Source organism: Accipiter gentilis, chromosome 10, assembly GCF_929443795.1.
Source record: "Accipiter gentilis chromosome 10, bAccGen1.1, whole genome shotgun sequence".
Lineage (NCBI taxonomy): Eukaryota > Metazoa > Chordata > Aves > Accipitriformes > Accipitridae > Astur > Astur gentilis.
In genome coordinates, this window is record NC_064889.1 from 36000360 (window position 1) to 36027451 (window position 27092).

At 43.0% G+C, this 27092-nt stretch overlaps 1 protein-coding gene across 2 annotated transcripts in view; it reads left to right on the forward strand.

Moving 5' to 3' along the window:
• Window positions 1-27092, forward strand: part of RAB11FIP4 (RAB11 family interacting protein 4) — a 127928-nt gene that overhangs the window by 19541 nt on the left and 81295 nt on the right. For both annotated transcript variants that reach the window (XM_049811782.1, XM_049811783.1), the window contains exon 2: window positions 25069-25156. In XM_049811782.1, the coding sequence (XP_049667739.1) occupies window positions 25069-25156 (88 nt within the window). The remainder of the gene's footprint in view (window positions 1-25068; window positions 25157-27092) is intronic.

Consider the following 27092-nt stretch of genomic DNA (forward strand, 5'->3'; position numbering starts at 1 on the left):
AAATATGTGCAAAGAAAATTAGTAAGTCTCATAATCATTGGGATAGAGTGGAAGAGAATAAGGTGCCTTTCCTTGTGTCTGTTCAGTATGTTTAAGATTGACTTGGATTTTAAAATTATGGGACAGACTCAGCAAACAATCAGTCCTGACACTTTCAAATCGGCTAAAGGGCACTCAGCAGAAATGTTAATGGATGAGTTGTAGGGAACGCAGAAAGGGAGAAGGATAGAAATACTGTCTCAAATGGTATCAGCAGATTTCTCTGCAGTACTAAATGCAAAAGACTAATGAGCAGTGGCTGAACACACATGCGACCACTGCATTTATTGTAGATGTCTTTCTGCAGTGTTCAGTTTTTCTTACCAATGACAACTGTGATTTGTAACCTCTACTGACTGCTTAAGCACAGATCTTCTTGCTCCTGCTTTAATTTCTTGCCCAGGAAGAACAAAAACCTACTCCTAGCTCAAGTCTGCATCTTTACAGGAAGAGTAGATGTGTCTATGGCAGTAAAGGAAGATACTGCCAAACTACATCTGATTGTATGTAAGATTCACAATTTTGCCTGAACTGGGCTCAGCCAAACATAGACCAAAATGCCTGCGAGCTCTGAATTAAAACTTTTAAATGCAAACTGAGCACTTGTTTAAATCTTTTCAGTGTCTTTGTCCTTGTGGTAAGATTTCACTGATCTTTTCAAACAAAAGCAAAGATGTTTCATCTTAGACTGTCTTTGGTCTTTACTGCTGAAAATCCCGGAAGCTTCATATTCTGTTTTTTATTGGCATAAAAGAGATAACAACAGGGAGAATCTGTCTGTCCTCTGACACTCTTGAAAACACTGGAACATGAACAAAAGAAAACAGAGGCTTTAGTGACCTCATGGAAAACCACCTGGTAAAATTTAGAATTTCTCTTTGCATGTTATTAGATGAGCAAATTCTGTTTAGGATTTTTATTCCCTTAGATTAAAGGACACTTCAAGTGTCTAACTCTGTTCTCCATTACTCTAGCATTGGTGTAACTGAGCTTTAATGAAATTCTGATTGATGCCACTCTGAGATTGGAATAGGGCCTATAATGGCTCTATTAGAGTAAAAGGAGCTGTACCAGTTTATGCTTAAAACTCAGGAGCCCTATTCCAAAAGCAGTTATATAACATTTATATAGAAGAAACAAGGAAATTATTAATAAATGCTGTTTTAAAGAGACCTGTAAATATTTATCTTGCTTCTTAGAGATGCAGGTGTGAACAGCCTTTGTGGAAAAACTGCCCAAGCTCTCTTCCTGACCAGGAATTTCCCTCTTCTTGTGCACAGGAGACAATCAAAGGGCTGGATGCCAACCCAGCTGATTGCTGCTGTGCTGTGCATAAGTCCTTAAGCAGCCGGCTCCAGCCCCAAAGCCCTGCGCAGGAGAAGGCAGTGTGTGTCAGCCATCCTTTGGAAACCTTTAATAGTCAGTATCATTTTGTTTACATACTGGTCTACCTCCTCCCTGACTGTGGGTCCAGAGCTTCACTTCATTCACACTCTTGCTTTTCTGGCTATGCATGAAAGTAGCAGAGCCAAAGGAGAGCAGCTCCAGGGAACACCTTCCCAGGTATGCCCAGAGTGCTTCCTCCCCTTCTTTGTGAACTCCACACACACCCTACTAAACATGGAATGGGGACTCCAGTGCCAGGGGTGGAAGGATGATGAACTGCCATACTAACATCACTTCTGGGAGAGCTTTTCTGTGCACATTGCAGCTCATTGGCTGTCCACAGACTTCTAGACTTAAAAATTAGAACATGCTTCTCTGTGCTGCAACGGAGAGTGGGAGCACTGGTATGATCAGCTTTTCTGGTGGATGAGCGGGAGCGGTAACATCTGGTTAGGGGACAGTGACAGACAGGTGTGGTCTGTTGTTGCTTGCCCAGTGTTCAGACTACATCAGCAGTCCAATGCTTTACAAATATACAGCACTTTTAAAGCTCTATGTGTCATTTTGTTCTGCTTCTGAGAGTAAATATTTTACGTTAGTTCGTGATTTTAGCGTCACTGATCCCTGTTTGTGCTCAACTTCAGCGGCCCGTGCTTAAGGTCTTTTCCCTCATTCCAAATCTTTATTGGTGAGTTATTTGCACAGGATTTGCTGTTGCCTTTTTTCTGCTGTCAGAATTTGAACTTGCTGGCTGTATGTTCTCTGCTAGGTGGTGATTTCTTTGGCATATTTCCTTTCTTCTCTTGGCAGGTCCTGAGTTTGTTCCATTCTCTTTATGAAGTGAAGTGAAAAATGCTGAGCAGAAATTGCAGTGACTTTTATTTAATCAGTGCTTTATCTTGACATTGTCTAGTGTGTAAATTTTGTCCTTTTGAAGACCAGAAGTAGTTGATGTATGGTAGCATTGTCACTGGGCTGCACTGGCTATAGATACCTATCTGCTCAGCAATTGGTATGTAACACAAGCTTATTTCTGAGGTGGGGAAGTAGAACCAGTGTTACAATTTACTGAGAGTATCTGATAAATTGTTCTGTTCAATTGTAATGCTAAGCGTGGTGTTTTATTGCTGCCACATGACCCTCTGAATATTCCATTCTCCTCGGGTTCTTAGACTTCACCCTTCATTATTTGCTCTGAACAGGCCATGGGTTTGCAATATCCTGTGCCTCTGCTTCCCTGTTTTATTTCCAAAAACTGTGAAGGGCAGAATCCACATCAGTGCCCATATACAGGGCACATAGCTTGCACTGGACAGTCCAGATGCTGCGTGTGGATGTTGGTCTAGTGTTTTGGATAAGTATGGGGCATTAATCTGCCATGCAGTGTGATACTCTGGAGAGCCACTGTTGAGTACTCCATGAGATCAAAGCCCACAGAGACTTTTCAGGAGCCTGTAAAATGACAGCACAGATCCAATCAGCTGCAAGGGCAGAGATGGTGTTTGCTATAACATATAAGCCAAATTATGTTTATTGTATGCCATGGTGAGATGAAATTAAACCAAATTGTGTAATGCCAGCATTTCTGACTGCATGATTTGAAGCTTCTGTGTGTGCTTGAACGTGTTTTCTTTTGAATGGAGTACTGCAGAGACCTGCGAATTAAGTGGACCATCCGCATACTGTAAATCAGGAGAAGCACAGTGCAGTTTACCCTGTGTCCTTGTTGAATTATGTGTAAATGCCATCCACAGAGCAGGACACTTAGAGCTGCAGCACTAACCATAATTTAAGGCTATAGGATAACAACTGATTTTCCATACAAATCAATGACAGTAATATTGAAGGACTGAAACTAAGATAAAAACAATTAGAGCCATTCCCAGGTTTGAACTGAGAGCACAGCTTTGTCATATGTTTGTTGGGAGAAAGAGCCTCTAAACTGTTTCCCCCATGCAGTGCCCTTGCTAGAGAAGAAAAAGTTAATTGTACATCTGCCGCAGCAGGAGCCTTTCTGGGTTGTCTTTCAGATGAGATGACAACTGATAATTATATGAGAGCTATAGGCTGTCTATCCTCTATTACTCCAGCATAGCTCTGCATGCTTTCACTAGGGGAAGAATAACACAAGGAGCCTGAGAAAACCTTTGATTATAGGGAAGGAAGTAAAATTTGTTGTTGTTGCTTGCTCTTATCCTAACTAGCCAACTGTTAAATCTTGCATCTGATATAATTGCACACAATGTTGGGAGTGTTGCTGTTGTATTTCAGGTCTCACTCTAGTGCATGGCCAGAGGACATCTGCACATCTAGCCAGACCTCTCTGTGTTTTTTGCTCCATCTGGACACACTCAGTTTGCAAGGGCAGGATTTGGGATGCAGTACATCTGTGCCAGCTTTAGTGGTATCTCGTGCCTAATCTCCTGCTCTCACCATATCTGCCCATCTTTCAGCAGTAACCTGAAGTCAATGTCAGTGATAAAATACAAGGTAGTTGAAAGTGTTAGATGAAATCTTGGTGTTAAGTCTGCTTGCAAAGTGTTCCCAGGTCCTGTATAAACTTAGCTCTGTGACTTAGTATAAAATGTGCTGTGTGTGCTGGGACCATTAATCTACATAGACCAATTACATTGCTTCCATCACTTTTCCTAGTACTTTACTCAAAGCCTTTTTCACTTATGCAGCACCAATTGTGCAAGAATTGGAATATGCTGTAGTTAAATAAGAATGGGAGTGGGAAGGAGGGAATAACAATATTTCTCCCAGCATGCCCTAAACTTGTGACAGGACCCTGTGACTCACATTTGAGCCCTGGGATAACAGTCCAGCAGAGGAAGAAAGCTTGCACACAAGAATATGGTTTTGCATTGGCTTCCTCAGTGTGGTTTGTTCTGGGGAAGCAGAGGGCAACATGCGAGTGTGGTGATTTTTTTTTTTTTTTTTTTTTAACTCCAATTTTACAGCTCATGTAAGAGACTTCTAGCTAAACAGGCTGGGGACTAGATTCTTGTCACTGAATTAGCAGCTATGTATATTTGACTTAGCATCAGGGTGATGTCCTACATCAGTTCACGGACAGGTAGATTCTGTCTTGTGTCAGAGCTCTCTTTTGGCTGATTCGTGACAATTTCTGCCCTGTCCTCAGACTGAAAAAAATCCCTTTTTGCATGTCTTATATATGCATTTAGGCCATGTTAAGTTTCCATAAGTGGTCTGCCACTGAGACATTAGGGAGTGCAGGGTTGCTAACAGAGCAGGACTGGAACCAAGCGTTCCTTGGACGTTGTGAGCTGCTGCCTAATCTGTCAGCCAGGCCAAAGAAACATTTTCTTCCTCATCCCTCTCTCCCTTTCCCTGCACTGGTTATTTTTAGAATCTCTCCAACTCATCATGTTGGTTGTGAGAGCTGTGTTGCAGTAGATGAGAGTATAGGCCAAATAGGCTCAAACCAGCCAGGCTTGGTGTTTCTAATGGGTTTTATATAACAGTGTATAAGGCATTTGCTTCTTTTCATACATCCATGATATATGCCAGCTACCCACTGTAGTATTGTTCCAATGCCTGAAGTGGAACAACGTTTTATTTTTCATTAATGAGACTCTTTCACACAGGATCTATTTTAAGAATAGATTGAGGGGCAAATAAGCATTTGCTTGACCTGTTAGAAGTTCTTGGAGTGCTGTAATTGCCACAAGTACTTACTTTAATGTATACAAACCTATGTATGCAAACAGATTGGAATTCATTTCTGTAGTGTCTAAGCATCTCAGTTGATATGTAGTTATTTTCTCTGTCCTGGGGGTTTGGGGAGTGGACATGCAATGAAACTAATGACCCGTCCATGATGAAAACACTGAATCTGTGGCAGATTGGTAATTTAACATAGGTCTGCTGAAAGCTGAGCTACACTTTCAAGAATTGAGACTTATTTTGTATGGAAGGAGGTGCTGGGATAAGTGTGTATGTGTGCACCATCCAGACCATTTCAGCACAGAATTAGCCTTACTAATGACTTGCCCTCCTTCCTTAATTGAGTATTTATTTAACATTTGACCTCCTTTAATGTTCTCAAACAGTCTGAGTTGGCTTTCCCTAGGAGTTCAGTCTGCATCTCTTTATTCAAGCAGAATTCCCTTTATACCAGTTATGCTCACTCTGGAGCAGGGCCAGCAGCTCCTACCCAGGCTAAACCATGGCCTTTTAGTCACGGAGCAGATTATTTCCATCCTTGCCAGGTTGAGAGTTTTGCTTCAGTGAGGACAACACTGTTGTCTGTTTCTGTAAATGACAGAGGTTTAATGTTAAGTTCAGGGGGGACTAGAGAAAAATACATCAGGAATTGTATAGAAAACTCTTGTTCTCCGGACATATTTTTCCAGTGTCACAGATTCAAGAAGCTTGGAGCACCCTGCTGTGTGAATGCTTGCTTGATGCAGACAGAGGCAATGTGAGTGCAGATAAGATCTGACCGCACTTTGTGTTGCTGTCTTTTAGGAAGAGAAATCCCTCTCCCCTTCCCACTTTTATTTCCCATCTTTTTGCTCTTAAAGCTTCAAAAGTCTCACCTTCCCTCCAGGGGCAGCTTCCTGGCATTATGGACTTGAGTGATTCTTTTTGTCTCTTATGAAAGAAGTTGTTGGTGTTACTGTGCTTTTGAATGATGAAGGAGGAAGACCCTGGGGCAGCAAATGCCTCAACTATGTTTGCAGACTTCCACAGATGAGCAGTCATTGTATGCAGCTTAAACTACCATGAAAGGACAACAGGAAGAGAGAGTGATTTTTTGAGAATAGCATCATATTATATTCTTCTCTGAGCAGATAATTTATTCAAGGAGTGACAGATTGTCTAGTCTGTCTGAGGCACTAGCCTGCGACTCGGATCTAGCTGTGGTTGCCAAAGATTCCCTTTGCTGTCAATATGTAGTGTATCCAAGCATAAAATGAACCATCAGACCACATCTTAGAGGTGCTGTGTTAGGTTTGAATGGCCAGGATGAGAAACCTTGCTAGTGCCTGCATCTGATTCACGGATACTCTTTAGGCTTTGGTCTGCAAGGCTTTAATTCAGCATGCTGTATTAGCACTAAATTTATATCTATATTGTATGTCCAGTAAGATATTAATAGCCCACATAGCAAGTGTCTTTTGGAGCAAGTGTAGGCTTCCCTGTTTGAATCAGGTGAGTAACTGATCCTGGAATACTGGCACAGGAAAATGCTTGAAAACCAGATGAGGAAGGCTAGAGCTTACTCTGAAAGGTCAAGTATACAAGAACATAATTTACTTAGAGAGCTAGTGCAGGAAGGAAATGTCCTAGAAATGGAGTATTCCATGTCATAGGGAAAGTTTTTTTCCAGTGCCAAGAGAAACAACAGAAAATCATGAAGAGAGAAGCAGTTTTTCAGGAGTCTGACACTGAAAAAGTGAGTCTGCAGTTTGCAGCTTCTTCCTGATACATGACAAAACTTCTGGCAGTGTTCCATAAAGCTGCTGATCTCTGTCAAATCCCTTGGTAAGTCTCACTTCTCCTGCTGAGTGCTGCTGCTTGTGAGAAGCTTGACCAAGGGTGAAAAGGGCTTGCTATTAATTGGCTTATCCTCGCTGCTGATTCTGCACACTGACCAGAAGGTATTCGGGTCAATGGAAAGGTTCCTATTCACTTCTTTGAGCTTTGGCCCTGCGCCACAGCTGGCCTGTGCAGGGTTACACTTGTGTTACTGTGCATCTGTCCTGGCTGTTTGCTTCTCACTGTGTCTCAGGACTCACGATTGTCCCTGGAATATGGCCTGTCTGCTATAGTGCCCCCCAGCAGGGCAGTCAAGGCTTGGTGGGGATCTCTTAACCCATAGGAGGTTTGGTCATCTTCCTCTGGTGCTGACACTGAAGACACCAGTGAGGTGGGCAGCACCTCCTTAGTTCCCAATCCATGGCATCCTCCCCAGTGAGCAGACCTACAATGAGCCTTTGGTTAGGCAGCTTTAGGCTGAGATTTGTTGGTGGAAGGCTTTCAGAGTAAAACTCTGCAGCTTCCCTTGAGCTCAGCACTTGTCATTCATCTTCCCAAGTCCTTTGTTCACCCACATTCTGTAAAATTGATAGTAACAAGGGCACAAACATTACCTTCTAATATTTCTTCCCTTTGTACGAATGTTACCTTCTGTTTCTTTGGCATGAAGATTGAGCTCTGGTGCTGATGCTACCATTCAGTGGTGCACCATTCAATGTGCACTATGCTCTAAGAGTCTTCTTTTGTTTAATTATTATTATTTGCTCATTTTTATCCCAGGCAAAGCATGTGCTAGGGCAGCAGCCTTTAAAAGGCCTTGCCATCATTATCTCTAAGTGTGGCAGTAATTCAGTTATTGCAGCTTTCCATAATTCTCACCATTGCAGCAGTGTAAATAAACAGGGAGCAGTGAGACACATGATGGGAGCCAGAAGCAATTTAGCCACAAGAGTTTATCATCAAGATACAAAACACCCTGGAGCAGGGAAATTGTCTCCTTTGCCAGCTCATGGCTCTCTGACTGCTGGCCAGATAGATGGTGCCCTTGTTTTTTCACTGACAAAAAATTCCTTTTTGCAGAGCCTTGGTGCTTCCCCTGGGTGGGGATGCAAACTACATGAAGGAGCTCTGGGTGCAAACTACATGAAAGAGCTCTGCTGATGCTGTTCCAAAGAGACATGGAGCCTCCCTGCATGCAGGGAGGGTTCAGCAGGAGACCAAAAATACTGCACAGAGAGTTATGTTGGGCAGGCTCTGGTTTGGTGGCTGTGTTTTGAGAGGCATTTGCAAGGCTTTCCTGATGGTCCCTTTTAAGAGGGATTCCTGTTATGGTGAAGAGCAAAACCATTTTGTAAACTCTGGGCAAGAAGTAATGTGTCCCATTCTGTGGCCCCTCATCCCATCTGAGTCTGCAAAGTAATGGAGGTGAACTCCTGTTTCCTGAGATGTGTGGAAAGATACCCTTTGTATGCAGGTTTGGAACAACAGTCTGTACCGGTATGTCTGGACTCTAGGATGATAGACAGTCCAAAACCAAGAATACACTGGGCAAAAACACAGACCTGCTAAGACCAGCACGTACAAAGGAAGGTTCAAAACAGGTGCCTATTTGTAACTCTCAACACTTTTGTACTGGTCCTGCCTAATGAGGCTTTGACAAACCTGGCTGTAAAGAGATTCATTCTGGACCAATGAAAGTGGAATATGTCCTGTAGTATGTAGGGAGTCCTGACTGCTGGACCATATCTGAATGATGGTGGCCACTGGAAAGTGATATCCATCCAGAGAAGGTTAAAGTCCTGGTACGAGACAAGTTTGATTTAAGTCCTACATCATAATGATGCCTTCCAGCATCTCTCAAATAAGAGGTTAAGTATTGTTTGCCAAGGTTTAGGAATTTATTACAAAAGCACTTTTCAGAGTTAAATACCTCCTGTGGTTTTGGTGATTTATGGATTTTATGGTCATTAAGTTCTTCTAGCATGACTTTCATTGTATAATATAGTACAAGTGGTTCCTGTATCAAGTCCATTGCTTCTGGCTTTGTTCAAGGTCAAGTTCAGTATGGTCCTAAGGGAGCTGTTTCCCCCTCCTATCTACTTCCCTTCCCTTGTTAACCCTGTCTGGTATGATGTGAGCTTTTAATGATGTGATGGCTCTATGGCTGCCTCACTAGCTGTATACCCTCCTCACTGCTTCCCTACCTGGGCATCACTTGGTCATTTAGTAAAAATGCATCAATCTTTATTTGTGAGAAATCTGAATTCACGCCTAGAAAGAACAGCAAGGCTGAGCTGTCATCACATGCAACATGTCATTGTGACTCAACTTAGATATATGTACTTGAATGGCAGTTACCCTGTTCTAGATCACTGTCATCCAAACTGCTCCCAGGACACCATGAAGCATCTCCAGGACCACTTCCACATTTCCCACATTTGGCAGGCTGTGCAGCTCCAGCCCGCCGCAGTTACGCAGAGAACTGCAGAGGACTGTCCAGCTGGTGGGAGACATGGTGCCATTTGTTCAGGACATTGTGTTTGTCTCTGGTCCCTCCAAGAGTCAGCGCTGGCAGGATGCCCATCTCTGTGATATCTGTATACCTTGCCCACAAGGTTGTTATTCCTACTCTTACAAAAAGTGCATGGATCCTGTCCAAACCAGTACGATTAAGAGATATGGCAGCTGCTGGCTATTCAGCAGGTCAGTCTGCAGGGTGAGGTAGGAGTGCCTCCCTGCTGTTACTGGGGCACCAGCACTGTGTTTTGGCACCAGCTTATTTTTCCTTTGGCGTTTCCCCTTCTACATTGACCAAGCTGCAGCCCTGAGGTTCACCACCTCCTGGAGTCAGAGTCTTCACAGAGAGATTTTAAGAAAATATGTACAAAAAGGCATCTAGTCCCTGAACACATTAGTCAGAATCAGTCCATCAGCTCTCTGTGGGGTGCCCTCATACACCAGACCACAATCAGTAGTGTCAGATAGACACTGCCATTGCTACATAGATGTAAAAATGTCTGGCTGTTTAACTCAAAACGGTTACAAACCATGAAACTATCTTCTCCATGGTGAGGAAACCGACTACCCACTGCCCAGTGAGGATTACCTTTATTGAACTGGTCCAGCGAACGGTGTTCTCAGAAAGCACCTTTTGTTCTTTTCAGGCTTTCAGCATTCAACCTCATGTTTCATACATCTACCTTTGCTACAGGGCTTCACTGAGCCTTATCACTGAAGGGTAAATTACATCCTTGTTACTGTAACAAGTATCTTCTGAGCACTTGCAGATAACACACATCAGAAACTATGCCCATAGAAATGCACAAGGAGTAACCTGTGGTTTCTTGTGGCTGGTACATGTCTATTAGCGGTGGGCTGGCTTCTCGCATCCAACACTGCAGTGAAATGCAGTTGGGTGAGGGCCTTGCAGTATAAATCTATTGTGATTTCTGCATTCTCTCACCTCTTGTTTGTAACTCCTACAAGTCATCTTTATGTTGGAGGAAAATAAGTACAAGCACAGTTTTGGCAGGTTGAGAGAAGGCAGCAGCAGTGGCAGCGCTGAGTATTTGAGAGAAGTTGCACTGTGGAAGGTCTGGCAAATGCACAATAATCAGTTTTTACCTATTTAGGGATTTCACAGGGGATCAATAAATTGTCAAGAGCATTTAAACTAGTAACTGTGAAGTGAAGAAGAGCCTGTGAACTGAAAGGCCAAGAAGGGGGTGTAAGTGCTTATTCTGATTTTTGAAGGGACTCAGCTAGTTTAGAAATAATGTTTTACTGTATGTTATACCTGGAATTGGGGTGAGGTATAGTGAAAAGGGTAAACTAGTCCACTCTCCTCTTGTATAGATGCTCCAAAGCAGAACTGCACTTAGTCTGATTGTCAGTGGTAAGGGATGTTCTATACCAGAGATAATAATTTGAGCTCCAGTGACCAATTCTTACCTTATTTCTGGGGGTCCATCTCAGGAGAAGCTCTCCTGATTCACTGTAAACAGTGCCTATCTGTTTTTACAATGAAAGGGTTAGTTGGTTTTGCTTTCCAAGCAATTCCTTTTCACTGTCTGGGACTCCGTGGTAATGTGTTGTCATAATACCTACAGGGAATGCGTATTAGCTGGAAAAATCAAAATTACTATATTTTTTGCTCAGGCTGTTTGATTCGATTTGAATGTGGGGAAAAATTAATTCACATACTGATACACAAAGCATCAAGAGATAATCAGCATACACCACTGAGACATATACACATTGCCAGAAAACATAAGCTACATCCCTACTAAAAGCTGGCTGAAAAAGACAGCAGTAGAAATGAGCAAGACCAAAACAGTAACTTCTTAAAAGGCTTTAGGAGGAAACAATTTCACACAACAGGAACAGCCCTGTGAACTTCTGTGCTGCATGTACAGGCATGAATGGTCACAGTTCTATGTACAGGTGGACAGAAATGCCTTTCTAATGACTGTTATCTTGATTGACAGCTGGACTGGGAACAGTGACCTGCTTACCTGAGCCTGTGAGATGCAATTTTTCAGCTGATGGAAGTCATCACAGAACCACTCTTACCTTTGCTGGTGTAGACCAAGGGTAGTGCGAGCACAGGGCTAGTGAGTACCCGCTGAATCTCCGGCTTGTGAAGTGCTGTAATGTTCCTATTTGTTATTGGTTCTGTTGTGGCTCTTGGTCCCTTGTGTACGAGAGGAAAGTTAGATGGAGTGGTGTCTCTGTTCAGCTAAAAAGCAAGGTGCTGTAGCCAGCTGGTGTCCTCTGTGGGGTGATCCCAGGGACAGCACACCTAGTGCACACTGACCAAGGTGCACAGCACATCAACAGGGGCACAACATGCACACAAATACCCTGATTCCATACACAGTGATGCCGTAGTCCAGCTCATATTTCTGCTCAGGAGGGTAGGGTCTTTCCATTAGCCAAATCTCTGTTTCAAAATCTGCTGTTCCTACTTAGTACCTGGACCCAGCGCTCTTTACAGTCCATCTGTTTCTTGATAAGAAGAGAAGGTAAGATCACCTGCCAGCAGAGAAAATTACCTTTGCATCAGATACTATCTTTTCAATAGTGTGTACAGTGAGCTGAGAATACTGGGTTTAGTCCCTCACTGAGATTCTTCCAATACCAATACTGATTGATAACAGTTGAATTGGGCACACTTCTAAAACAGAGAAGTACAATTCCATTGTAGCTGTGCAGCTTTATTTCCTTTCTTTTTGTATTAGGCTTTCGATCTTTCTTCCATTCACCCTTCTAACCATAAAGAAGTACTAATATCGACCAGACTGTAATGGCTAATAAGGATGCAGAGTATAGGAAGTACTGTAACATGAAGCACCCTTGAACACCTTCTAAGGCTGGAAAGAGCATGCATTTTCTATGCACACAGGCTTTGTATTTCATCTATCCCTTTCTACACAAAAAAGCTGGTTAATTATCATTCTTCTAATGTCTTTCCCAGTGTAGATCAAAGAGCAATGTAGATTTCTACGTGTGATTTTATACAGTGAGAATTTCCTCCTTTGCAGTTTGAATGATGCACTTCTATGTGGGGGACTTGCTCATGACATGGGAACGGGAGGTACGAGGGGGCTTCTGGGCTATTGCATTGCCTGGAGCTGGCAGTTGCAACAAGGCACAGGGGGATTAGAAAAGATTAATGCTGCTGGCTGTATGAGTGCTATAGTCAGGAATCTGTCTGCTTGTGCAAGCTGATGCAGCAAGGACTCCCTCCTTCTGTCGGCCTCTTACGGTAGCTTTGCTCTTGGTGTGGTTCGTTGCTATCCTCTCCCAGCATTAGCAGCCCTGACTTGTGCTCTGCCACTGCTGTCACAGCCTGCTTATCTGTGCTTCCCTTGTCTTGACGTCAGAGGAGTCAGCTGCTGTTCAAACCTGTCAACCTCATTTCAGATGGTAATTATCCTACCATAGTGAGTAGTACTTACTGCACATTTCCTCCTCTGTTTCTTTGGGGAAGGATGTTCTCTCCCAGCCACACTTTTCTGAAAAGTTAAGCATCTGTCTCTTCAACTAAGTGGAAGATTGTTCCTTTAATCATACCTTTCTGCCTGATGTTTGTCATCTTAACTAATGTGTGTCTGCCTGTGCTGGATTCATCCAATACCCATTCCTCCCAGGATTTGTGTCAAAGCATTAATTTGCCATGAAATTTCTTTCATTCAGTTTGATTTCAGGACTGCTGCTCAGGCGTTTGCATTTGAGATCAGATCTCAAGACCTACATTTCATCCTGTGTATCTGTGAGCATGCCAAAAGGCAACCACGTTCTCTTTCAACAGCCTGGTTCAAAACTTATTTCAGGAGACCAGGCTGAGAGAGCTGAGGATGCCCAAATCGTGCTGCCCTGGGCAGGTCTCTGGTTGGCTCTCAGACCACAATCTAGATTGTTTTTGAAAGTAGATGTGTGTGAAACACAGCACTGTGTTCTGGTTGCATACTGTTCAGTTAGTTTTATGCATTAAGGAGAGAAAGTAACAACAAGAGCGCACAGTCAAGAGAAGTGACTGCCTAAGTGTAATACTTGCTTTGTATCTTTGAGGCTAGAAATCCAACCTGTAAGGATGTTGCTGACAAAACTGGATGATACCGTATCTCAGGAGTCTGCCATTGCACTTGGCCGAGTTTTTGACCTGTCAATCAGAGATGAACAAATGAAGTGCCATGATATGGCTGGCAGAAAAGTATCTTGTTCTGATTTTGCGTAAGCCATGCAGTCTGGAGTCGCTGCCTGGATTTCAGCACAAGCCTGGAGTACACTTGTAGCAGTGGCACTAGCTTTAGGCTCTGGTTTGGTGAATTTTCTGCAGCTTCTGTTTGGCTTTGGGCACTGTGTTTTTACTGGTATAGGGGATGTCTGAGCTGCATGCTGTGACCTACCTCCCAGTCGTGGTTCAGACTTGCTCTGTTCTCCCCACCCTCTCCAACTTCTTCCTGCTGGTCTTTGGTATTTCGTTTGTTCTTTGCATATGATAACACCTCAATTAAAATGTGACGGCAGATGTGTCAGCAGGGAAGGCGTTGAGAAAGTGTTGGCTGATGAGCTGGCACTGTGTGCCCCACCTCTCTCCCCAGTTTTACTTCAAAAATGATAATTATTCCTGGAGTAGATCCCATTTGGCTGATGTCTCACAACTGGAAGCCATGAAAACCATTATTCTGTGTAAGTTCCCTTTATGTGCTGACGAGAACAATCACACGCACCACAAGCTGCAGAGAGGAGGAATATTTTCTCTGAAAATCAATCCATGCTGTATCACTTGAAGATAAGCCTGATGTTACCCAAACATTTTTGTCCTCGTTGTTTAAAGGCAAAGCAGGCTGCAACTCACATGACCAATTGCCTAATACATCTCTTGAGATCTGACTATTTTATGCTATATTTGACTTATGCTAATGAATGAGATGATAATGGGCTGTGCTTCATTTCGGCTTGTCACAGCTTTTGTTAACAGCCTTTGTTTTCCAGGAAGCCTCGGTTTCAGTTCTGGTAGAAGTGGAGGAGAAAGTGTTAATGCAGCCCTGTTTATTTTAGCAAGTGAGTGAATCAGTGGTTTTAGGAAAACAGTTCAACGCATTAACCCTTTGTTTCCAGAGCAACACAAAAAAATCACTGTAGAGTGAACAGATGGCTCTGGCATATTTTTAGCCTTGCTCTTGTTCCCATGGTATTCCAGACTGTGTGGGATTCCCCATAGACTGCTTAAGATTGGTGGGCCCGGCCAAATGTCTTGTTTTGCAACACAGCATCAGAGGGAAGGAGGGAAACGGAATCTTGTTCAAATCAGCTCTGTTTAAGTAACTTTGAATGAGAGGTTCTCACATATGGGATCATGGATGGTGGGGGAGTCTGTAGAGAGATGTTGGTCTTATGATTCTGGTGCTTGCTCATTGTCAGCTGCTACATTACATTAGGAGGGACAAAATAAATAAGAAATACTGTTCTAGTAGTATTGTCTGTATGAGCAATTGATGCATCCAAAGGTGTAGATGGCAGAGGAAAAAAACTCACCAGGATTTTGGTGGTCTCTGGCTTGCAGATAGATGGGGGGAAAGTAATTTCTGTAGCTGTGATCAGTCTCTTTGGGATATGTACTCTGAGGAAGTTCTGAAAACTTAATTCCAGGCAATGATCCTTTCTCGGGTGTGGTCAGATTCAGAGCTATTCATATGCACTCTGTTTCAAAAATTATTGGTGATTCTCTGTGGTCATAATATGTTTCATTCTGTAAGTAGAGAGGTTAGCCAGGGAGGTACATGGTATAAGAGAAGGAATTCCTGAGGTGTAATAACTTCTGGGTCTCAGCTGTGATTAGAAATACTAACTGTAAGGATGTTAACTACAAAATCTGGGTAAGTAATATTGCAGGAATTATATTTGTTGTTATCCCAAATTAGGTTTGTGTCATCATGTGTATTAAAGACTGCAAGTGATTTCTCAATAGAGAACAGAAATCATAGCATCAATTTTCCTGGGACTGCCTGGATTTCTGTTACACACACACATTCATTGAGGTTCATGGGGTATTATGTTCTCTTAATAGCTTATTTGCATATTAGAATGTTTTAAACAAATCCATCCCTAATGTGTTCTCTCTGTGCAGTACCGTATGGCTCAATCTTTTACTGTCAGAAGATAATAAAATGCTACCTGACAGAATAGGGAAACAAGATGATGGTAAGGGTCTGCCCAGTGGGGCAAGTTTCATTGCAACACCATAGAGTTTAGTAATACCTGTGCATTGTGCCAGGCCAAATCATTAGCATGTTTAGTGTTCCATGTAGAGTCGAGCAGATGTATTAAGAGGTGGCAAACACCAGTCCATAGTGTTGAGAAATCAGAAGGCAGACTATAGTGGGCAAGTGAGACAGGGTAGAAAAACTCAACAACCTACAGCATGGACCAACTTGGTGCAGACTTCATTGCTGTCTGCAGGATCATCACCTTTATAGTGCCTTTTTAATGTGGTTTAAGTATTGCCATAGCCATTTTAAAGAACGGGAAGCCAAAGCAGATGAAGTCATTTGCTGGTAACAGCATGCTACTGGTAAACTTGCAGCTCTGGCCCCCATGCCACAGTCCGATGGTCACTGGATACCATCTCTTCCCCCACGAGCATGGATCTCCCAGTCTAGGCAGTTAATCCATCCTGCGCTGGAGGCCATGATACGAATCCTATAGCTCCTGCCCTCATCACTCCCATGAGCTGAGAAGACACAATTAACTGCCCTCCTCTCCTGTTTGTCACTTCTATAAAGTGCTCCAAAGCTTCTCTATCAGGGGTGGGCAGGTGCAGCTCAGCAGATGCGGAGTGCTTGCTGTCCTTACGTTTCTGAGGGACAGTGTGCTGCAGGTCTGTAGTGCTCCTCTGCCTTTCCCGTTTCAGTAGTTCAACTGCATTTGCCATCTGTTGCCCACCTGAGTTGAGGTAATGCTTATGCAGGGCGTTAATAAGACATGAACACTAGAAGCTCCCCTTTTCCTTTGAATGCACTCAACCACCTGCAATGCCTCTGAAACCACCCTTTTCTTTCTGTGGCTTTATAATTCACTGATACATTTCACACAGCAAAATGCCACATCATGGATGTTTTCTCCATCTGGGTAACCGGTGAATATTTTTCACCCATTGGACCAAGGCCCCATGGACCCTGTTCATATCTGGAAGAAGATGCAATTCCATGTGTTGATGCTAAACCCAGGAAAGCCAGTGAGTGGACTCCCTTGAATTTGATCGGATTTTTTGCATTGGAGTCATTAGTAGGTTATGGATTTAACAGATTTAGGAATTTGCTCAAAGTTGAGGTGAAGACTATTCAACGAATTTGCTTAGGTCATTTAGGATACAGTCCCAAAATCTGCCTTCTAGCTGGTAAATCGGGTGTCCCCAAGATTTGTCCCCCTGAAACAATCATTTCTGTTTACAGAAAACCTACAGATAAGCCAACTTTCAGGCTTGAAGCCTGCTGATAAAGTACCAAGGGGCAATGACTGATGCTTGAAATCAAAATTCAAAGCAAATTCAAAGCCATTTTTTCCAGCAATGATGTATATTCCTGCATGTTTTGGGATCAGACAGCAGCTGATGGAAATTCATGATGCTGTTTGCAGTGGTATGAATTATTTACGATACATAGTCTGCTGGAACTGAATGGTGAGGACAGGCTGTTGGACTTGTGATTCCTAAATGCTGGTATTCCACGCCTTACACGTGTGACTAGGAACCCTTTGTGTGCTTTAGGGTCAGGTTCAGGGAGAGCATCAGGTCATCTAATGTGATGTCCTGACATGGTGACAGCACAGCGTTTAACTCGCTTATTCTAGGCTAGGTAAATCCTCCAAGCATATGTTGTTGTCTTCTCAAAAAGCCTCAGATGAAGGAGTCCAGTTCCTCTTGATAGTTCCAGACCAGTCCCATTTTATAGTTCTCATGGGTAAACAACCATGCTGGTAAAAAATTGTGCCTTGTTTTTAATTTGAGTTTGTTCAGTTTTAATTTGCAGATAATGGTTCTTTATGTCTTTCCTCTGCTAGACTAGAGAGTCCTTTAGAACCTGCAATTTCCTGCTTGCAGAAGCCTTTATACCTAGTAACAAATCACCACTTGGTCTCCCTTTTGCCAAATTAAACAGAGAAAACTCTTTAAGTTTGGTTCCATAAGGCGTTTCCATAGCACTTGAATGTTACGTCAGTTCTCTGCAACCTGTTTGGGTTTTCAGCATCTCTTATGAAAGTGGGTACCGCAACTGTGTTAGTACTGGTTTCTCCAATGCAATGTAAAATAATTTCCCTCATTTTGCTCTGCTTCCCAGAATTTCGAAAATACCACAGAGAAGCCTCATTCCTCTCCCCTGCATCTATAAATCCCAGCTCATGAAAAGACAGTCCTCATTCCAGTAGATGTGTTACTCCTTTTCCTTCTCTCTTGTATTCTTTTCTGTTTTGTGACCTTGCCTGGCGGTGCTTAAAACATACTCTCTCTGTATGGGCTTCACTTATGAAGCTATCCAGAGGAGTGTGAGACTGTCTGCATTGTTGTTATTTATCAGCCTGTCATCTGCAAATTTCATCATCATGGTTTTATATTTACTTCCAGCCTGTGGATGCAAACACCAAATAGCTTCAGAGGAGGACCAATCCTACCAGTTCCTAACAGAGACACTTGGAGACACTGGTATCCTGCACTAATGGGTCTCTTGAGCACCCATTAGCCTGTGTGTCTCTGATACGGCAGGTTGGTTTTAGTAGTAGCCCTTTAGAAGGAACTAATTAATAGCTAGAGTCATCATTTAGGAGGTTTATATAAGCAAGGAAACAGCAAAGCCTATACCTAGTGTTGTCTGTAAGGAGGCAAGGTGAAAAATTGCTGGTGTCGGATGGCTGTGGTCAGCTGCAGAGTGAAGTAGTGGAGGACCAGGACCTGCAGAGCAAAGGGAAAGCAGGCTGGGGGAAAGGAGGGTGGCAATTTTTGAGTGGCAAGGAATTACTGAGCCACAGCAGCAAGAGTCCCTCTTGCTTTGTTACTCAAGGCCCTAGATTGGGACTAGGGATGAAACAAACAGCCCTGTGCAACAGTGAGGATCACTTACTGAAGAGGATCCTGACTGAAGAGCTCTGACAACCTGGACCATATGGATGCTAAAAAGGCCTGAACCCAGGGGCTGGTTAAAGAGCCGGAGGTGGGTCTCAGCACACGTGGTGGCCGCATTGCCTGGCACTGCTCAGCTGGCACAAGTCCTGTCTCTACATTTCATACTGTGAAGGTGTAAACTTAGGCCACTTCACCAGATGTGGAAAAGGCCAGTCTGTTAAAATCAGGGTGAGTGCAGTTCTGCTGCAAACTGTATAAATCATGTAGGAACCTCTCTAATTCCACCCTGCAGCATTTACATATTTAATCTCGTTCTGCTGTTTTTTGAGGTTCTTCACAAATGCTCCTGCTTCAGGAGATCCTGCTCAAATGTCACTGCCGCAGCACAGCCTGACCTTTCCTGCAAGTGCTTGTCTCACCATTCTCACAGCTCCCAGGTGTTCCCTGCTTGCACTTCAGGGTGAGACGTGCTCCCAGGCTCCTGCAGTATGAAGGAAAACTGCTGAGACAAATTGTTTATTTCAAACAGCAACTTCTGGCTGTGACTTGGATCCTGCTGTAAGATTTCAGTGGATGGAGCCAGAGTGGGGTCCCTCAGAACTCAATTACATCTAAATCTGACAAATTTTCTTTGTGTTAACAAAACCTCTTCTGTGCTGGTCAGTTTTGGAAGAAAATTGCGAGGTCGGTAGAGGTCTGAGTTTCTTCTTGTCTGGAAATGGAAGCAGGATTCAGTTCCAATTAGAAAATCTTTGCTGGCAAAAAAACCCTAGCTGTTTTGGCAGCATCAGTATGAGAGCTGGCCAGGAGTCCTGAGAGGGTTCCTTGGCTGGGATGTGCACCTTTATTGTACTCACTTGCAAGAAAAGATCAGTTTCAATAAATCTCTTCTGAGGTTTGTCAGTGACCTGTCCTCTTCTCTCCTCTTCCTCCACTTCCTCTCCTACAAAAATGCTTTCCCTTCCTCTCTTAAGAGTCATTCAGATGCCTAGTCACGTAGAGCATGCGGTCATACTCCAAGGTACTGCGAGTCCTGGGACAGCAGGCATGCTCAGTGAAATTAGCTTGAGTGAAGGGTAACAAACGTTCCCCTTGCCTCTAGTTAGAGCAGCAGATTGCAGTGACTTCACCTCCCTGCACACCTTGGTATGTGCCTGTGGCTGGCTCCTTCCTCTTTTTCAAGCGGTGTCTGAGTTAGTTAGTCACAGGTTCCTGTTTGCATCCTTGGCAAGATGGCAGGTGCTTCCATTTAGATGCGAATTTTGTCCCAGGCAGTATGGCTACAGAGGACTCTTTACGAGGCACTCTGGATTTCATTTCTGCAGTGAAGGCTGGGCCTGTCTCCACATCTGTCATGTGGTTGTAGGAGATAGGAGGGGACCTTTCACACCTTCACTGGAGCAGAGCTGGGAAATGGAAAGTTCTCTTCTGCAGTAAATTCAAGCTGCCCCTAACATAGTTAGGGGTGCGTCTAGCTAACACAGCAAGAAACTTTGGGCTGAATAAACTGAGAAAATGCATTTCCTAGTTGCTGAGTTGGGTGACTTTGCCAAAACTCAAATCTTCCTCGTACACAAATGGCACTCTGCCTACTTCACTCCTCTTGTAAGAGTTAAAATAAAATTACTAGATGGAGTTCAAAGAAAAATGCCCTCCTTCCCTTGTAATTTTTAGGACACTTTGAAATCAGTATAAACACCAGGTCTTCTGAAAACTTTAGACTTCAGGGTTGTGTGGCAGGACACCATCTGAAACCCCTGTTGAAGGAAATGAGCAAAGGACAGCACAGCTGACTCCATATGTGGGCACAGAAACAGCCCAGTGCATACTGGATTTAAAACCCTTGCAGGTAAATTTTTGAGCAACCCCTGGGCTGACTGGGTTTCAGCCTTGTCTTCACTGATACCAGGATTTCACCTCTGCTCTTGTCTTGTGTCTGGACTCAGCCATGTTACCGATTCTGGCATCCAGCAGGTCGTTCCGCAGCAGCCTAGGTCTCCAAGTGTTAAGCGTTTGAACTCAGTTACTGCTCTCTCTTCTTTCCTGGGCAGGGTTTAGTATGGCAGATTTCCTACTGAGGCACTGTTTGCTGTGTTCAGTCTCTGTATAGAGCTGCGTGGTAAATAATTTATTCATAGCCTTAGAGCTGAGAATCCAGCCCTTCCCGGTTCCTGACCTAAGCCAGCCTGCTTACCTACAAAGTGTGAGCCACAAAGGCTCAGCCATTCTCATTTTGTTGCATCCAGAATTTATATTTTGAACCAGAGGCTCTCTGATGGAAGAATATTCTGCCTCACTTTATTGTCCACTACTTTGTACTGCTAATTTCTGCTCATTAATATGCATCTCTGCCTTAGTTTTGATTTCAAAATTGTTTCTTCACACTGAACCTTGTCCCTTTATTTTCATTGCAGAGACTCTTTAAATTAGTGTTCCTAGCCTACTCTTATGTGTCAGAAAGCAGCAGGGGGCAAACACCTCTGCAGTGCAGTCAGCTGGGAAACCCAACAGAGAGGAGGCAAATGCTTTGGCTGAAGTGACCTGTTATTACAATGGAGAAATATGTTTGCATTGAAAGGATAATCAGCCATTCATCCAAGCAAGTTAAACAATAGGGACAGAGGATTTGGTTTTCTCCAATTGTTTCCCAAAGCAAAAATGATTTATGTCTTCTCTCTGAGACTATTGGATGTCTGCTGAAGGGTTCATTAGAGAGACCCCTGCAGCTGCCGAAAAAAACCGCCTAGATTACTGAGCCTGCAGCTAATTTTTCTCTCCTTGTCCCCTTCCTACAATGAAGAACTAGTTTGCAATCCAGACCTTGTTTGTGCTGTCCCACATGGTGGGGAACTGCTCTGTGCAGCAATGCAGAGAAGAGTGTCTGTCCGCAGCCCAAAACACTGACGGCTTATGATGTTAAGCTCTGGAGCACACGGTATGTTCCTATGCTGCCTTTAGGTATCACAATCATCACATGGTCATTTCAGCACTGCATATTGGCAGCAGTTGGTTTTGCAGTCCTGTGTCCCTTGCAATGGGATCTGCAGAGGAGGCAGAGTGCAGCACTGCCTAGAGATGCAGGGGGCTCGGGAGTCTGTACCCAGGACTGGTGCAGCCTGCATATTCCATGTGTGCAAAAATGGGCTGCATTGCCCATTCCATTAATGGAGCTGAATGGCAGTTAGTTTGACAAACCCTTAATGTTTTCTGAGGGGATAAGTAAGTGTTACAACTTCTGATTAATTGCTGGGAGCCTGCCCTTTCTGAGAAGGAAGAAGATAGGACACTATTTCTCTACAAAGTGAAGGAGGATGGTTGAGACAGTACAGACAGCAGAGAAGATTTAGGGGTAGCTGTGATGGTGTTGTTTAATTGGCCACAGCTTGAAATTGAACTTAATTTTAAGTAATGCCTTCAGTCTGGAATTAACTAGGAAGAGCTTCTTGCCTTATCCCAGAAAGCTACTGGTAAAAATGCATGATCAAATGCAGTACAGGCTTGAAACTCTGTGCAAATATGCAGGGATTTACATACAATACACGTGTGTATATTGATGCACAAACTCTATGCAAGTATCCACCTAAATATAGTCTCAGTTGATCAAAATCCTGGTAGCCCCTGGCCTGTGCTGGGAGCTGCATTCATTAGCACTGGCTGAAGATGTGAGCACTAGTGGCATAAATTCCATCAGGCTGTTCTGTAAATTCTTCATCATGTCCTGCACTGATGTCAGTTACTTGCATTATAAAATCCAACTGAAAACCTGCAAAATTAGATTCAGGGGAAACTGGAGACTGAAGCACTTTGCTCAGGTGATAATTTCATTTTTTATGAAAACTGTTTTACTGTTAAGACATTGCTCAGAACTAAATGTGAACGTATTCTCCATTCCTCCATAATACACACACCCAGGCACATAACATCTTATTTAATTTGATTTAAAAAATTAATTGTATATGGCTGAGCAACTCATTGGATCAACTTTGCAAAATAAACTTAATGTGCCAGATTCACTGGGAACACCCAGTGACACTACTGTGTTATAACACAATATTAAATAGTGTAGAGGCTTCCCAGCTGGCTGCAGGAATCTGTACATTAAAACCTAAACCACAATTTGTTGCTTCTTAGCAAGAGACCTACAGGAAATAGGATTCTCTAAAGCAACGCTGCAACCATCTGAAATAGTATTTACTTACATTACAATGATGGGAACTTGCCATTTGTCAGAGAATTACAGGCTGATCTTGTAACCTAGAAGACTGGTGTCTGATTAGATTTTGTTGCTATATCCATGAGGGGACAGATGCTCAGCTACTGGCCACAGCAAGGTCTTCATCAAAGCCTCTGGAGCCAGGCTGAGGTACACCAGCTGACCCATCTGCCACATATTTAAGCTACTACGGTGGTCAGGAAGATTTTCGGCTGTAAAATCTTGCTGCTCCCAGCCTCAATGGCCTGTTTAGTTATACTGCTTTGAATGCACCCAAAAATAGTTTGAAGAAAGGAATTTCTGCCACCACTTCATCTTTCTATAACATCTATGTTGTTTGTAAAAGTGAGCAGGGATAACACTGACCCAGCTTTCCATATCAAGCGTGTCTCTACTTAATTGGTTTCAGTAAGGATTTCCAGCTAGTCCTGCATGCATTAAACGCACACTACAGTTTCTGGTGAAGTGGCTGTGTTTTGGAAACAGAAACATGTCTTCTGCTGCTATAAATCAGTGGGGCTATAGTAATTGCTTGTGATACCAGATGTAGGAATTTGATCATGAGTCACACAATAGCTGACAGCTGGGCTCCACTGCCCGACTGTCAGGATTTCAGTTGTTGAAGCCTTCTGCAATAACAAAGTTTTAAGAAGATTTCTAACCTGTCATGGGCTCCGAACTCATCATGCAGCTCCTTATTTGGCCTGCCTACATGAGCTGATTTTATTTTTTTTCTAAGAAAAGGAATGGGGAAAGGATTCAGTCTAAGGATCAAATTGTTCCTTTCTCATTCAACATAGAATTTTGCATGCAAGTAAAAATTTTGTCATTTTCTCATCCAGATTTGCTTGTTCTAAAGAGGTCTTTGGCTGATCATGCCATTTATTGGCACAGAGGGAATTTATAAGCACTGAGAAAATTTGAAGGAAGAAGTGTCATGCGCACACATTAGTGCATTAACTGCAGGGCTTTAAGAAACTGCTAGGGTTTTCCTAGTGTGTTAAAAAAATAAAAAAACACACCAAAAAAAACCCCCAGAAAATTGAGAAACTGGGTCATCTGGATTCATTTGCTGCATATCTTTCCAGCTGAGCTTTTGTTGCTGCTCAGACTGACATATCTGAGCTCACGTAGTAGTCACCGGGATTGTGCAGCATCCTACGTGCCTGACTGCTGTCTTTGCCTCCTATAGTCATCTTGTTTATACTCCAGGGTGTCTGGAGGGCCCAGATCAAGGTCAGAGTTGTGCTGCAGCTGACTGTGAGCTTGCTTACGAGCAGCAAGAGGCTGCCTCTGCCTCAGTGAGGGTACCTGCTAGGTACATGCAAAAGCACAAGGACACGAGGGGACTTACACAGTGTCATGCAGACTGTTTATCACAGAGAGGAGAACAGCCAGCTGGGGTGTCCCAGCACTGTGCCCACCTCCCCGGACTGTTCTGCCTTTCTCCTTATTCTTCTTCAGCTACTTGTCTCTCTATTCCTTTATTCTAGACAGCACAACACACAACAGCCTCTCCAGTCTAGAGTGCTTTTCTCCCTCTTCCCCAAAACCCTCCTGAAAAATCTGCCAGACCTTCTTTGGGGCACATGCCAATTTGGTGGCTGTGTTTAAATTCAGCGTAATCTCATTTTACGGTGAGTAGTGATCAGAAAGGCTAAATTGTGACGCTGAGATTATAAGCAGTAAGTACTTTGCTTGTTTGCATAGTGTACTGAACAGAACCATTCTCTGTCTTATCACATGAATCTTTTTGTGCTGTTAATATACTTTTATTTTCCTATGCAAAGCTTGTATTCTCTGTTGTGGCAAGGAAGTTTTGTTTGATCCCAAGTGGCCAATGAGTTTTCTCTCCTATAGTCTGGATTCTTCAGGGAATGAGGCTACTATGGATTGTGCACATCTTTGTCTGTCCTTTCTCCTTCCCCAATAACTTTTGCTAAGAGGAATGAAGGTCACTAAGGTTTTAAGTTCCTATGAGCTGCATACACAGCAAGGGCTCCTAGGGAAGGAGATTCTGTTAGCATCCTGCTCTAAGATGACATGCTAGGTCACAGATTCACATAGGAGAGTATAAATGTGTCCCAACTGCAGAAATTTTGATGAGAGCGAGCACCTTACTCAGCACCAGGTAATCCAAATATAAGACATGATTTCTCCTTGCAGAACAATTTGTTGGCCACTTCAAGTGAACAGTAATGGTATTCTTCCATTTGGGGTCTTCTCTAGAAGATATAGACCAACTGAGCAGCAGATGATGCAGCAAGCTCAACATGTATTTGATGATCTTTTCTTTCAGGTGGAAAAACTGGCAAAGTACTTGGACCCAAATGATTTGGGAAGAATCAATTTTAAGGACTTCTGTCATGGAGTTTTTGCTATCAAAGGTACGTGCATATTTCTTAAAAATCATCCACTTCAGTTCCACTAATACTTCTCTGGTTGCAGAAAATGTAATGGTCAAAGACATCCTCTCTTTTGACAGTGGTTATTGGTAGTGACAGTAGGGCAGCTCTGGGAACAGAGCCAGTATATTTTTCCTTTTTGTGCATCTCATGTATTGATGGTGAGCAATGCTAGAGTTCCTGCATCCACAGGTGCTTGTATATTGGTTTACTGTTAGTTTTTCAGAACAAATGTGATGTAGTTTAAAGACAAATATAGCAGAAGAAAGAATAGCTTTGTGGTTAACAGTCAGTGTCAAAGTCTGATACTTCCAGGTTCTTATCTGGTTCTGCTCTTGATCTCTAACCTAAGGAAGTTGGAGAGCCCTTGGGCTTTAGTTTCTCTACCAGGAAATTTAAGACTATTATACTCTTCTTGAGTGTACTATACTGCAAGGTATAGTTAATTCATGTTTTCAGAGTACTTGGGGACATGTATTGGAGTGAAAAGGCTAATGACAGGTTGGCCATATAAGCCCTGAAGATAGAGACCAGATGGGTCAAACCATCTCCTTTGCAAGGAAACAGAGTCCTTGACAGAAGACATAGACATTATTATGCTTTATTGCTTAGCCCAAGGGCAACAAAGCAAATAGTGAAGAGCGACTTTAGCAGTTTTGCTGCTGATTAGTATTCTAGCTTCCCATAGCAAAATAATCCAGCCTGTCCTTTTCCAGACATGTTATGTCCTTAGCAAAGTGCCAGAGTGCTGTCACAGCCCAGAGGCTTCGCTTCAGGGACAGGTGTCACAATGATCGTAGTGTGATTCCAGGAGAAGCCTCTGGAGAGTCTGCTACAATGAGATTATTACGAAGCTATAATGATGCAAGAACGTAACACCACAGCAATTTTAATTACAGTTTATGGCAGCTGAGGACAGTGTATAATTATGTAAAATTACAGCAAGAAGCTGCTCTCAGTCCATGTTCATAGAGACACCTTCCAAGGTCACACTGATGTGTTTGAAGAGAAGGCAATAGAAGGGCCAGAAGGAAAGTTAATACATCAGTGTATAGACACTAAAGTCTATCCTAGAGGTTTTCCTTGTCCAGGAAATGCTGTAGCAAACTGTGTTCTGTGTTCAATGAGACACAAGGTCTGTAAATCATCTGGTAGTCCTCTGTAACTCACAGTCTAAAGATGTGCACAAATGCACAAAATATGATCAGAAAGGGATAGATGTGACCCAGAAGAACATTTGTTCTGTAATAACTATGCCCTTGTCCACAGTGGGCAGTACCCACAGTGAAGGAGTGGGCAGCTACGTTTCCTTTACTGTGAGGGGTAGCGTGTGCATATTGACAGTTATCGGAGAGTGATGATGCCTTGGGAGTTTTCATCCTTGTTCACCTCATGGGAATTGATTCATGTATTCATATCCTAAGGTCTGGTCCCGCAAAGATGTGACTGAATCAAACTTTTGGGAATACCTTGTACTCCAAGTTTATGAATAGCTTAAAGCCCTTATGTGGAGCCTATTATAGGTAGGGTCCAAATCACATGTTTGATGGATATTAGTATGTATATGTGAACAGATACAGAGAAATCATCCAATTCTGTAGCATCACCTAGAGCTCTCTTAACACATCATTAGCATTGTCAACACTTACACTGCATCAGTGCCAAGTGTGTATAATTGCAGGAGCAGTTGCATCTATTTCTGATAAGACATTGTCATGCATGCTTTCACAGCATCTCTTTAGAAAAGCTGGTTCTTTTGCTTACCTCACAGTATGGAAGTTTTATTGGTCTTTAGCTACCAGCCATATTTTTCTTAAAAATGAAATTGGTCATATTAAGGTTCAGAAAGGGTATGTCTACCTTTCAGAAAGGGAAGCCTCCATCATGTTGTTACCTCTCACTTATCAGTGCAGCCACA